Below are 14979 nucleotides of genomic sequence, written 5' to 3'. Positions count from 1 at the left end.
TTTTATTTCTATTCCACATTCCCACTTGGCCAATCCAAGACAAAGTACACAACCCGGAACCTTTAAATTCAGTGATGTCTTTGTATGCGTATTGGCTTTTTTTTATTCCATAGGTGGTCTGGTAGCAGTAAATAAATAAATTAAGATGACATTGATTTATTTATACAGTCACCTTTCATAAAGAACAATAAAAGCAGGGCTCAAAACAGGCAAAACTACTTTTGCTAAAACTTAAAATTCTACTTGAGCTGATACTTAAATCGCTTGAGGTCTCAAAACTGGGAGGGATGAACAAGCTGTGGAGTGATGTTCAAATATATTTAAAGGGTTATCGCTGTCAAAAGGTACGAAAACATACTTGTCCACACTTAACAAAACCAAGTGGCTTAATGAACTGGGCTATGCCTTCCTTCCTTCAGACAAAAAGCTAATCTGGACTCTTCAAAGGAAAGTCTGTTGTCAAAACACATGCAGATATGCCAGCTAATATCTATACATGCTTGGGAAAGGCCACAAACAGATGATCTCTACAGCAGACCTCTACGAACTTAAGATAACAGAAACCGGACACTATCTTCTTTATGGCCACTGAGCAGCTTTGTCAGAGTGGACAGCTTGATCAAGATATGTTGACAGATAAACTAAGGTTTCATCAAAAAAAGGAAACTGCAAGGCTTGAAAAAGGGGTTTTGCCATCGGTCTAAACAGTTGCATTTTTTTCACATTTCTTTTCTCCTGGCATGCCATTGAAATCTTAATTGACTATATAACACAAAGCAACTGGATAAAACAATGTGTGTAAGGTATGATATCTTGTACCCTTTTTCACAAACGTGTTTCACTTTTTAGCATTTAGACTCTTTCACTATTAATATATAATATTGAATACTTTTGTGTGTGGGTTGCTCATTTACATGTTTTATACAACATATAACATTTGTGATATTTTTTCACTCATATGTATTGTTGCAAAGCTCTGCTGAATTATAAAGTCCAAGCACTTGTGGCACAGCCTATGTTATGTTAACTTTTTTGCCACTGATGTGAAAATGTGATAATTCTGATAAACGCAATTAACTTCTGGTCTAGCAGAGAGAGAGAGAGCATTGTTCTTTAGTGATATCTACTAATGTGTATTCAATTAACAATTGGAGCCAGCGCTGCTCTTATCTGCTTGTGCTCGCCTTCCACTTTGATAGGGAACAATCCTACAATCCTTACTAGAACAGGATAGTGGATAAAGGATCAAATAAAGACAGGCTAAAATGACGAGACAATTAGCAAATACTAGTACTTATGGCAGAGAGGCAGAGAGAGGGGCATGGAGTGGCCTTGAAAAGAAACAAACATTTGGGGAATTAAAAAGGGGTGAACTCAAAAAATGTACAAGAACTCCACATATAAAATATGTTTATTTGTTGTTCTATTATTATTATTATTATTATTATTATTATTATTATTATTATTATTATTATTATTATTAAGTAGTAGTAGTAGTCGTAGTAATAATAATAATAATAATAATAATAATAATAATAATAATAATAATAATAAGTTAATACAGACCTCTTTGTCCAGTCAATTAGCAAAGCCCTAGGGCAAAAAAGAAAATAGCAAAAGGCTTCTAATACTGTGAAACATTCCGATTTTTGTACTCAAAATAGTCTAAAATGAAACCTTAATCATAATATGCAAGCATTACAAAATATTGTTTATAAGTCACTGTTTAATTTTTAAGCAAACAGCTACACGATGTATTGGGAAATGTGGGTTCCAAGGACAGATGGCACAAAAGTCTGAAATAAGCAAGAAAAAAAATAAAATAAAAATATATATATATATATATATATATATATATATATATATATATATATATATATATATATATAATATGGTGACTATTTTGGTCACCCATTCCAAATTCATGCATTTTCTTACATCTTAAAAAACATTTATTCCACAAAGATGGCTGTGCACAGTAAAAACATAGGCCTCAAGTGAGGGGAGTTGCATCACAGTAACACAGCATGTATTATAGAGTGAAACAGAGCTTTTTTCAGTTTTTAAACTGAGCAAGATGCTAATAATAAATCCTGGTGGAGTCACATTTTCATTTTGCTTTCTTTTGCTCCCTCTAGTGGCGGTAATTTACGCTGCCTCGTTATCCAGTAACCTTAGCTCAGTGAGAGAGAGCAAGTAAGCCCCTCCCATTGATGACATCAGTGCTGTAGTGAAGCGCAGCTTGCTGCAGCTTCACCTTCAGACTTGTGGTGAGCTCTATGTAAGTAAATGCTCCCCTCTCCCACTCTTTCCTAGTGCTAGTGAAGTGTGCAGACACATGCTCACACATTACTATTACTACTAGAACTGTTACTTACTTCATGCTTTCTGCTTTTGGAACTGAAGACTGAGGGCTGTATTATTGCTGACTCCCTTTTTCTGGATTTATTATCGTGGCTGCATTTTCAACAGGATTTTACTTTTTTTTTTTTTCTTGATCATCAGGTAAGTGTTTTTTTGTTGTTAAGTTTTTTGGGTTGTTTTCCTTTAAAAGAGGGCAGTTACTTTTAATTTATTTTATTTGAAGAAAAAAAAAAAAACATCCAAGACACTGCCATTGGTACCCTACATACATTACCACTCTATAGATCACTTCTAGATTCTGCAATGGAAAACATACATAATACAACTAACAGTATAGCAAAGAATCCTAGACATTGCATACATTAAATTCTGCAAATTGCATTATAAAGAATAATATATATATATATATATATATATATATATATATATATATATATATATATATATATATATATATTTGGTGCAGTTAACGAATAGACAGGCGTTTTATTTAATACTTTAAAAAAAATGATAGCCAATTGCTTTCACGAATATACACATACATTATAGTAATGCTGTAATTTTTCTTTAAACTTGATCTATGTGTAGTATGGTTCCTTAATAGGTAATTTCTCATCTCAGATAGGAAATCAATAAGCCTTCATCACATGTAACAGGACATGACAAATACACATCTTGCTCTGTTAGATCTATTTTTAAAGAATAATTACCATCCTTTAACAATGTAACAAGTACAGTCTGTATGTAAAGCATCAATTACTTCTGCTTACATGTCCTGGCAATCAAATCCAAAAACGAACCTCAATTATGAATCTTTATCCCCCCCCCCCCAAAAAAAATTGTATATATATATATATATATATATATATATATATATATATATATATATATATATATATATATATATATATATATATATATATATATGTATATGCATGCCTTCTAATTCCCAGGGTAATCTTAAAATTCTTAGCTTGGGTAGATGTACTATGTGACAGGCATGAAGATTAACAAGACTTGGAGAGAAAGAAACAGCTCATGTTTGGAGCTGTTTTAGGAGATTAGAAAAGTCAGACAAACGTGGATTTTGTATGCCATCTGGCCTTGTGCTATTAAAATAAGGGTGTTTGTCTACTGAAAAAAATAACACGTTTTAATAGACTGTCGACTGGAGTCATTCCTGAGCCAGCTTTTTTTTTAAATTATTTACATTTTTATAGATCATGCAGGAGTATACTTAGCAACATTTATTTAACTGTAGAATTTAAAATGTTCACACCCAAAGTTTACCAAGCAATCCCTATTATAAACGCTCTTTTATTTTCTTCAGATTTAGCCATTGTAGTATTTATTAATTTTGTCATACAGACAGACAGTCACATACGAATGATAAAAACGCAACAGTATGTGGATGCAAGCTGGCCACTTTATGTGAATGTGTGTGGTACAATTTGTATTTGTTAAATGTAGACACAGATCTGTTTGTTCCAATAGCCTTCTGCTGGGGTAACCCTAGCTTAGATATGAATCAGTCTTTTATCTGATCGATTAGATCAGTTTAGACATATATATTAAAACAGATTCAAGAACTGTAATTCTAAGCCTGTTATGTCCATACTGTACCAGTCAGAATCAGAATGCTACGCTCTGGCACAAACTATCCAGGACAAATTGAATTTTAAGCTTTCTATTAATAAGGATCATCACACGCATTATATTCATTTTTGCAGGATGGAAAACCACACAGGTGTTTGATAATCACAGTCAGGACAGCATTGTGTATTGCAAGCACAGTGTCTTTTGTGCATAACAATGGGGGTGAACTAGTTTAAGTGTACTTGTGTATTGCATAAACTGATAAAATGAAGACATTCAATGATCTGCTAAAAGGGTATTAAATATGATATAGCCCATTCCATGTTTTAGAGTACACTTGTATAGAAAAAACAAAAACTTATTTTTTTTTTAGCACCTTTTCCCAGAACAGTTTTTTTTTTAATACACACATTTCCTTATTTTAGAACAAAAAGGTGTGAAATATATTTGGATAAATATCTTTTTGATGTAAAGGCAACTTAATTGTCTTTCTCTGCATAACATTTTCTAATCAGATAGAAACTCTAATTATGCTTAGTGTCCACTTAGGGCGCAAAACCGTAACAGACAAATTTAGTAATTTGGTATTAAACAATGTATTAATCATTATAAAACACAGGGATAGCAAAATACATTTCAGATGTAGTATTTTCTATAACGTATTCATACTCAGAGGAATCCATTGATCTTTAAACACAGTCTTTAATTACAGCTTTATAAGACTTGATACAAAAACTCACTATGCATAATACATTTGTAAGTATTTATTACAAAAAAATCTAATGCATGTCCCAATTACCTTTATTAAAATTGTAGTTGAAATAAAAGAAAAAGAAGTGTAGTTCACTTTAGAGGTAATACTGAATATGCAAATAGTAAGAGGAACACCAATTACTGAAGTCAACACATGCAAACTAACATGGGAAGTTCCACTGAGTAACTACATTTTCTAACAGTTCAAGCTTTTTTTTTCTTTTTCCTGGGGCCTTTGCTGTTCTGCTCCACAGGAGGCTTTGTCGTAATTAATGCCGAGTAATGTGGACACCAGCAGTAACTGTCTGACCTGTAGCTCTTGAAAAGCTGGCTTCTTGCGGTGCTTACCACCCCCAAGTGGGCAAAAACTATGCAGTCACGACACAGCTCCTTTGCACGTTCAAAAGAAAACATCACTTTACCAGAAAGAGTAAACAAAAGAGAAATCCTCAGCCTCATCTGTTTAACACATTGCAGCAAGCTGCAGCGTGGTTTTATATTACCCATAACTTCTTTAGGGTTTAATTAGACCTATAAAACCATGGTTTATTTCTGTAGCTTCACCATTCATTTTAACACTTGTATCTGTAATTACAAATAAAGACTCACACTACTGGCCTCTTACAAAAGGCATTTAGATTAAACCAGGGAGTACAATTCTAAGTTAGGAATGTATTACTGTTAGGTATTTTTTTAAATGCAGTCTGTTGGAGTACAATTATTTGTTTATAGAGTAAAATCTGATTTAGCCCAGTAGAGAACATTTCCTCAGAACAATATATTCGCTTATATGCATCATTTATACAGCCAAAATAAGGAAAGAAATCCTTAAAGAGGAATCAGCCAACTGCAAGAGATCTAAAAACGTGTTTCATCCTTACACCAATGTTCATAGCACATTAAGCTTTGTGTTTTTGGAGCACAGTAATCTCCCAAACTAGTTAATACATACCAAAACACAGGCCTATAGAAGGATTAGCAACAGAAATTGGTAATCGGATTTTAAAAGTATGTCACCGTTGTCTGGAATCCACACCTTGACTGAGCTTTGTATTAGCAAAACTTACACAGTAGTAATACCCTTTTGGGTAAAGTGTCAGGCACTTGTTAAGGGGCTTCCCAGGTAAAATTATATTTAGGTTCCACAAGGTAGAAAAGATTGCCTGTAATTGACGAAACAAACCCTACCTTTGTTCTCTTCCCTCACTGCATACATCCAGACACGTTCTCCCCTAGACTGAAAAAAAGCTTCTCTGGCCATATATGGTTAAGAATTGGAATGCAATGTACATTTTTTGCACTTTAATACTGCATTATAGAAATTAACTCAAATCATCATGTGCCCACAAGTTAGTAGAAGACTATTTTGTAGTCTGTTTATTTTAATTAAAAGGCAACGTATATTGTACATATTTAAGTGTTTTTGGAAAGTTTTAAAAAATGTGTTAAATAATCAGTAATGTGTACCTCAATTTTTTTTACCCTTATAAAACACTTAAAGTAACCACAAACACAAATAACACAAAATCTACAGTTTCATCTTTGGGTGATATGTGGTATCATCTTACATTAAAAAAGAACAAGAAAAGAAAAAGGTGGTACATTATAGGAATTAAATTGTTTTCCATTTCCACTTTTCTTCCTGAGGTATCTGACTGGTGTAAAATATTGGTGTTTAGACCTATTAGAGTTACTAATGTGCATTAGCCCACTTTAGAGTTCTACATAGTAGCTATCACATCTTTATTCACATTAAGTCTAATGCATTCTGATGAAAGGTAAAGTCATAATGTACATTTTTGTTTTAGAGATGCTCGATTTAACTTTACAAGTAGGGATAAATGAAGCAGAAGCAAGTTCACCCATTAGAAACCTCTGCATTTCCAGCCGTGCTCAGGAAATAAGTCTCAAGCCTGAGATTTAGCAATAGAAATCTCTTATTCAGGGTACGAAAGCGTGCTTACATTTTCTATAAACCTCCCACGTTCCAGGCTCCTCCGGAGCCCATCTAGAGGTCCTTCTGCTTGCCTTGTACTGAACAATGAAACAGACACTTTTGTGAAATCCGATGATCGTGGAAAATGCAGCCATCCAGGCAGGCCTGTTCGAAGGCACTCTGCTCTCAAAGTGAAGCCAGTGTGCCTCGCTTTATATATAAAGGCAGTATTTACTTTTGTAGCAAAGCAGTACACATAACAAATATGTAAACCCCTAGTTAATGTGCATTTATTTCAAGTGTTTGTATTTATTATTATTATCATCATCCTCACCATCATCATTACCATTATTATTATTATTATTATTATTATTATTATTATATGTGGTGTTTGGCCATAAAATACAAGCTGAATTACAATTACAGGGATCCAACAGTTTAATTAGAAACATGAGACACACTTCTTTGCATGCTTTTTTTGGAACAGTTCCATCATAGAGTTAGCTTTCATTATACTGAATGCAGAGTTTAATAACTTCAAATGCATAGAGTTTAATAACTTCATAATTAATTTAATTGGCAGAGCAGGGGTCAAATCACAGATCACAAAGGAAACAGCTGTATTAAAACACAAAGCAATCAAACACTTCTTTTTTAATACAGTATGAAAGCATTTTTAGTACATTGCCGTTTTCCTGTTGCCATAGCAAAGCAAAGTCAGCGCTGTGACTTTACTCAAATTTTGTCAGAGGGTACTTCAACATAAATAGGTTCTGCTCTGCATGTCAGTAAACATAAAATTTAATAGAAAAGAACAATTTAGATGACCTCAGCTGCATCTTTGGTGTCCTAATCATCCCTTCAACACGCTTCAATTTAAAAAGTTTAAACTATTTTTGAAAATAACCAGTTTTCCAGTTTATTGCCTTTTTATGATCTTTAATTCCAAAGTGATCCTCTGGAAAGCAGACATTGTTTGCTGCTGCAGGGCTGTTTTATTTTTTTTATTTTATTTTTTTTAACTGGGAGTAAATTACCCCCCTTGCTTTAGTAAATGATGGGTTTTGGGAAACTCAGGTGTCATATTGAGGAGACTCCACTCACAAGCACTAAATGCACTCCAATTAACGGTCATTTGGCCAGTTGTTTATTGCTCAGATTCCTATCTAAAAGTAGGTCTGAATTTATGAGAATGGAAGTGCCTTGGGCCTGAATATTTTATTGACAGTTGGAACCATAAAGGAAAACAAATCTTTCGAGTTGTTAATGTACAGTCAGGAAAGGGTTGAAGTGAGACAAGAAGAGGCCCTGTATAACAGTATTCATGTGGTCTGGGGTGTACAGAACAAGGAGTGTGATCCTTTAACTTCCCAGCATTTAATTTTCTCCCAGGTATCTCCAGTTCCTGTTTACATTTCCAATCATCCTTCATTTATAATTAATGAGTGTATTGAGAACCACAGGCTCATAGAGCCTGAGGTCTGGCAAAGGAGCCTGTGCCAGTAGGATAGTTCTTTTTAAAAAAAATATATTTATTATTATTTTTTTTTTATTTGTGCCTCAAACTTAAGCCAGTCTTCCAGATCGCTATCCAGTGAATGGAGCGTGACACGGACTGAGCAAGGCAGCAGGAATCCCCGTTTCTAATTGGACAGGATCACTTTAGCTTTTGATATGCAAAGACATTCTTTTCAGCCATCACTATAAAAAAAGAGGGAGGAGGGCAAGGGAGTGCACACAATCGCAGATGCGGAGAGTTGAAGGGAAAGGTTTTATAAAAATCCACAACAGTCAAGCTAATCTAGGTCTCAGAAATGGTGTCCGCTTTCAAAGAGATTCTGTCAGGCCTTTTATCTGAGTGTAATTTGGTTAAAGGGAAAAAAATCTTTTGGTACAGACAAAATTAATGAGCTTTAAGGGGTGTAAGAAAAAGGTTAGAAGTTTTCAAATCTCAAGGGAATTAGGTAAATACCATTAGCCACCAGTGTTTGGTCATTTCTCACCTACGGTACAGCAGATTACTATTAAACAATACACAGAAAAGTAGGTATCTATATATATATATATATATATATATCTATATATATATATATATATATATATATATATATATATATATATATATATATATATATATATATATATCCAGGAGAGATTCGCATTGTGCTTAATAACATGAATCGCTAATACTACCGTCTGTATACCTTTGTCAACCCTTGCCAGCAGGTTAAACACATTTTTTGTAAGACTAAAACACTTTGAAGTACATAGTAATAATCTGGCCAAATTTCAAAAGAATCATTACATTTCATATGCATAGTTCTTTTATACCACCTTTGAAGATTCCATGTACTTTTCAGATGTCTCAGCAAAGAAGGCCTTTTTTGCTAAACATAATAACTTTTTCTTTCTTTATTTTTTAAAATGTAAGCTCAATAAAATCTGGTTAAATTGAAAATGTGCGTCTCGAAATGTTACCTGATGCCTGAAAGCAGGTGTTTTGAAAAAAAAATTCAAAAATAATTTGCAGGACGCCAGGTCCTATTTTTCCAGGTAATAATGAGGGCTTTAACATCTATTATTCAGCACTCATTTTTCATAAAGACTAGTTTGATTTCTGGGACAGATGCTCTGCTTGCAGGATGCTATGTAATTACTGTGGGGAAAAGCAAAAGTGCAGTTGCAGCGCTTCAGTCAAGCCTTTCCATTTTGGTTAAATGCTATGTGTGTGCTTTGTGAGCACCTGACTACCTGACCTTGGAGAGTAAAAAGTCTTGTAATTACTGTCTTTGTCTCATTTATTTCAAATTGCTTTGTCACATTTACTTGCAAGCCTCAGCAAATGAATTTGTAGAAATCCATCGGCCATATAAAATGAATGAACTTAAGAAGCTGAACTATTAAAACATAAGGATACTTACATATCTCAAAAAAATACTTTTTTTATTTATTTTTTTATAGTGAGGCTTGCAGTGTTACACAGTAAAATCATTACAGTGACTGTCAGCCTGGTTCACAGACCTTTACGAAATCAATATGATGCCTTCTTGGTGTATCTCAGATTAACATATCGGATATTTACATAGTAATGATGTTACATCTCAGACATTTATTACCCTTCAGTTGTACTTGTCAACAGTAATTGTTGGTTGGGATGATACATTCAGCTTTAATTATATCAAGATAAATTCTGTCACATTGCTAACTTTGTAAATTTATACATTGTTTATTCACAGGAGGACCCTGGTCGAAACAAAAGAGACAGAGAGCGAGCGAGCGAGAGAGAGAGAGAGAGACAGAGAGAGAGAGAGAGAAAGCTGATTATCCCTTCAGCATGACAACAAGACAACTGTGAGGTTCTGGGCATCAGGATTTTGTTTTTCTAACTCATGGATAAGGAGTTTCTATTGATGAAGTATAAAGTGAATGACTCCTGATACAAACACCTTGGACATTGTGACTTGGCGTGAAGAAAGAGAAAGGAACAATTGGTCAATGCCTACATGTCACTCTGTACATGTGGGGTAGATATATTTGGGAGCTATCTACTGTGTGCAATTTACAGTTGGCTGATCCAGACCAAAAAACATGCTCTCTGAAGAGGAAAGCATCAGTCAAGCCTCTACAACATGAATGGTTTCCCCGAGGTGAAGCTGGAGTCGCATTTCTCATTCGCACTGCAGAAAAGAGCCTTTAAGAGTTATAAAATATCTTATTTGGGTTACGGCTGTTAACCACTATACATATAAAAAAAAAAACAGGCTCCACGCACTGGGATTTTAATATTAACTGAATCGCCTTCTTGCACAGGTGCAGGAAGCTTAAGGTTTGTCTTCAAGCAGACGTGTTATTTATATACTTCTCTGCCATGGTAAACCCTTTTATGGAATGATCACTAAGAATTGTGAGACTAGCCAGGAGGTCGACAGTATCAACAAGGATCAGTTGTGCAACCACTGCGAGTGCAGGAAATAACCAGAGACTGGACCATATTGTTGAAAAGCCCCGTCTTACAAGCTGACATTTATCTGCATTGGATTTCTGTGAGCACAGGATTTGCCGGCACCTTTAAATCAGGTATGACAAATATTGATCTTTTTCCTTTTTATACTTCAGAGACTACAATACAATTTATAATCAAATCTGCTGAAAAAGAGGTCATGACAGGAATACATATGTGGAGTAATAGATCTGTGTTTGACTAATTAAAAGGAAAAAGAAATCAGGCTGTCACTCTGCTTTACAAACATACCTTCATTAAACACCTCGCCACAAAACATCTCCACACATTCAGCTTCATATTTATCTGATAACTGATGCAATCTATATTTAACCGTACCTTTGTCCTGTATTTTTCCATTTATTTTGTGAATTTTAATTTAACATACTGTTAATTATGTCACTTTAAATTGATTGGTTCATGATTCCCCCATTGTCCCTCAGCGTGCCTCTGTTAAACCTAAAGGGGCTTTTCTTGCAGCAGAAATAAGTGTTGAGCAGACCAATTAGTTAAAACCTGTTTGACCATCTCTCAAAACATCCAAAATATTGCCCTAAAAGCCGCCTCCTTTTGAACTGTTTCAGGAATCCAAGCCAGACAATATGTGTGCTAGGATTAAGACTTAACTGCAAAGAAAAAACAAGTTATGGGCTTCTGCAGGTCTACAGACAGGGTTTATTTTACCACACCATATTAACATGTATTGACTGAGTTCCTATTGGCTTTGTCACTAAAGGCTGCTGTGAAACACTATAGTGAGGCAAGTAGATTTGCTGTTACACACTACTAACTTCAGAGCTACATATTGGAGTACCAGAGCAAAAAAATAAAAGTCTGGGCTTGATTCAATATTACAATTATAGCCATTAGAGAAATTCTAATCTAAACAGCTACTTGAAAGAACTGCAGGAACCACTCAAGCTATTAAAGCTTAACCCTTCATCCAGTTAAAGGGCTAGCTTTTTTCTACTTTAGATTTTAGAGAAAATATCTGAGGCAACAAAATGATCCAACAGGATTATTTTTGTTTGTAGTCTGCAGGTATCTGATTACATTTTACCCCAGAATTCCCCATGTATTAATCTCTTCTTCCTTTTCTCATTCTCCAGTGTGTTAAGAAATATCCAGCTGGCCTAATATGTCACCATTAAGAATGAGCTACAAGCACAAGAGCTTCCTTCTCTTATGGATCCGAACAGGACTATGTCTCGGTTTGATAGGTCAATCCGTCAGCGCTGCTTCCTGCCCTACGTTGTGTCGCTGTGATGAAACGTTCATTTATTGCAATGACCGAGGTCTGACATCCATTCCCAGTGGGATTCCTGAGGATGCTACAACCCTCTACCTGCAGAACAACCGGATAAACAACGCAGGGATTCCAGCAGGACTGCGGAATTTGAACAAAGTGGAAAGAATTTACCTCTATTGCAACAACTTGGACGAGTTTCCAACTAACCTGCCAAAATACGTCAAGGAACTTCATTTGCAGGAGAATAATATTAGGACTATCACACACAACTCACTGGCTCAGATTCCTTACATAGAGGAGCTGCATATGGACGATAACTCTGTTTCGGCAGTCAGTATAGAGGAAGGGGCATTTCAAGACAGCAACCACCTTCGACTTCTGTTCCTGTCTCGGAATCACCTTAGCACCATCCCTGTAGGTCTCCCAACAACCATTGAAGAGTTAAGATTTGATGATAACCGTATTTCTATCATAACTGAGCAGTCATTGCAGGATCTTATAAACTTGAAACGTCTAGTTTTAGATGGAAACCTCTTAAACAATCATGGAATAGGAGAGATGGCATTTATGAACCTTGTTAACCTAACCGAGCTGTCTTTGGTTCGTAACTCTCTCACAGCACCACCAAGCAACCTGCCAGGCACTTCCCTAAAAAAGCTCAATCTCCAGGAAAACCACATCAACCGGGTGCCAGCCAATGCATTCTCTTATCTCAGACAACTATACCGCCTGGATTTATCCAGCAACAACTTGAGCAGTTTGCCCCTGGGTGTCTTCAATGATCTAGACAACCTAACCCAGTTGTTGTTGCGCAATAATCCTTGGTATTGTGACTGCAGAATGATATGGGTGCGGGATTGGTTGCGTAGCTTGACAGCTAGGGTCAATGTACGTGGGTTGATGTGCCAAGCGCCCGACAAAGTCAAAGGGATGGCTATTAAAGACCTTGCTACCAATTTGTTTGACTGCAAAGAGCCAGAAATACTCCCCACTGTTCAAACCACAACTGTGGTTTCAAACACATTGCCAACATTCAGAGGCCAGTGGCCTGCATCTGTGACCAAAAGGCCAGCAGTCAAAGGACCTAACTTGAACAAAATCTATCAGACCACAGCACCCCCAGCCAGGAAAATCATTACAATAAGTGTGAAATCTATCAGCCCTGAAACTGTTCATATTTCCTGGAAAGTCGCACAGCCTCTAACAGCCTTACGACTTAGCTGGCTGAAGACAGGCCACAACCCTGCTTTTGGTTCCATCACTGAAACTATTGTGCAAGGATATACAACCGAGTATTTACTCACAGCACTTGAGCCAGAGTCTTCATACCGGATATGCATGGTTCCTATGGAAACCAATAATTTATATCTGTCTGATGAAACGCCTGTCTGTATACAAACCGAGACTGCATCTCTAAAAATGTACAACCCCACAACAACTCTGAACCGGGAGCAAGAGAAAGAACCTTACAAAAACTCCAGCTTGCCTTTGGCAGCTATTATAGGAGGAGCCGTGGCGCTTTTGGCAATTATAATGCTAGCATTGGTTTGCTGGTATGTTCACAGAAATGGCTCTCTGTTTTCAAGGAACTGTGCATACAACAAAGGCCGCAGAAGAAAGGATGACTATGCCGAGGCTGGAACCAAGAAAGACAACTCTATCTTAGAAATTAGAGAGACTTCTTTTCAAATGATACCAATAAACAATGAGCCAGTGTCAGTGTCAAAGGAGGATTTTGTAATACATACCATATTCCCACCTAATGGCTTAAGCCTATATAAGAACAATCACAGTGAAACTAGCAGTAGCAACAGAAGCTACAGAGACAGTGGAATTCCAGATTCAGATAATTCTCATTCATGATAATGAACGACATATTTTAAGACTTTTTAATAAAAAATATGGGACTTGAAAACTGGTCGCTCTTCAATTGCAAAACACTGGATTTTAAAGACTGAAGAAGAAATGTTCTGTACATTTGCCATATAATTTATATTTAAGAACTTTTTTATTAAAAGTTTTAAATGACAGGTTATCACTGGACTGTGAGGGGACGTCTGGTCACTAATTACAATTCTATATTTTAGACATTTGTAGTAATTTGTACTGTATTTTCTTTGCTTAAGGTTTCAGACCAATTAACCAATTGTGTTCTGAAATATAATGACTTGTCAACTGTGAAAGTGGATTTTTTTCTTACTGTGTTGAACAATCAATCAGACTTTTTAAAAATGACATTTGAGAACCTTGTAGTATAAGCACAGGTCATTTTTTTACTTGGTTGGTATTGTAACAACAAAACACAACAATAAACTGCAATCAAAAGGGTCCATTGCAGGGGGACCACAGAAAAAGAACTACAGGACTGTGACTCACATTTTAGCTCAGATCTTCTCCAGGTAGGTTGTGATGGGCAAAACAGTGTACTGCAAAGGGATTTTTCATAAGAGTCTATGTTGCAGTATAAATAAACGTCAGGCATTTTCTGCCTTGGAGTGGCAGTGCAAAGATCCATACCTACCACTGCCTTAGGTTACAGAATGAACTAACCACACAGGCTAACACAACCGAAAAGCTACCACAAACTGGAAAATGACAAGCAGACACAGTTAAAACAAAGTATAACAACTCACAAAGGTGATATTGCAATGCAACATTTTGTGTACAATATGTAATAGCTAGGAAAAACAGACATATAAAAGCAAAATATTGCATTCTGGCTTTTTTTGTTTTTTTAAAAAAATAAAGTGTCAGCCAATTCATTTGGTTTTCTTTCTTTTTTTTTTTTTTTTTACCAAGCCACTTTTTTGTTGCAACAATTTAAATGTTCTTTACAACTGAAAACCAAAGTGCATTGTACGCCCTTTGGCCAGTTTTGTATGTGCCTTGATCCAATGCTTATTGTATTTAGCTTTTTAAAAATCAGTGACTTAAATTTTTTTCATACACACTTGAATATGAGAAAATGTTGGTCATATTGCAGAATAAAAGTGAATAAAAACAAATTGTGTTGTGCTGTATTTAATGTTGCAATGTTACGCTTCTAGGCATCCTGGTTCTGAATACAAAAATGTCTCCTCA

At 35.5% G+C, this 14979-nt stretch overlaps 2 protein-coding genes across 10 annotated transcripts in view; one reads left to right on the top strand and one right to left on the bottom strand.

Moving 5' to 3' along the window:
- LOC117402985 (ADP-ribose glycohydrolase MACROD1-like) overlaps positions 1-14979 on the bottom strand; it is a 921538-nt gene that overhangs the window by 799936 nt on the left and 106623 nt on the right. The gene's annotated exons all lie outside the window — the stretch shown is intronic.
- On the top strand, positions 2252-14903 carry LOC117402984 (leucine-rich repeat transmembrane protein FLRT3-like). The gene is made up of 3 exons (XM_034004761.3): positions 2252-2505; positions 9886-10726; positions 11759-14903. The coding sequence occupies exon 3, from the start codon at positions 11788-11790 to the stop codon at positions 13759-13761; it is 1974 nt and encodes a 657-aa protein (XP_033860652.1). The 5' UTR covers positions 2252-2505; positions 9886-10726; positions 11759-11787; the 3' UTR covers positions 13762-14903.

The sequence above is a fragment of the Acipenser ruthenus genome, chromosome 5, assembly GCF_902713425.1.
Source record: "Acipenser ruthenus chromosome 5, fAciRut3.2 maternal haplotype, whole genome shotgun sequence".
NCBI lineage: Eukaryota > Metazoa > Chordata > Actinopteri > Acipenseriformes > Acipenseridae > Acipenser > Acipenser ruthenus.
Note: the sequence above shows the minus strand (reverse complement) of the source record. Positions and strands in the feature narration are given on the sequence as shown.

Coding starts and splice junctions, on each gene's coding strand:
- LOC117402984 (XM_034004761.3), top strand. CDS start 11,788: ATGTCACCATTAAGAATGAGCTACAAGCACAAGAGCTTCCTTCTCTTA.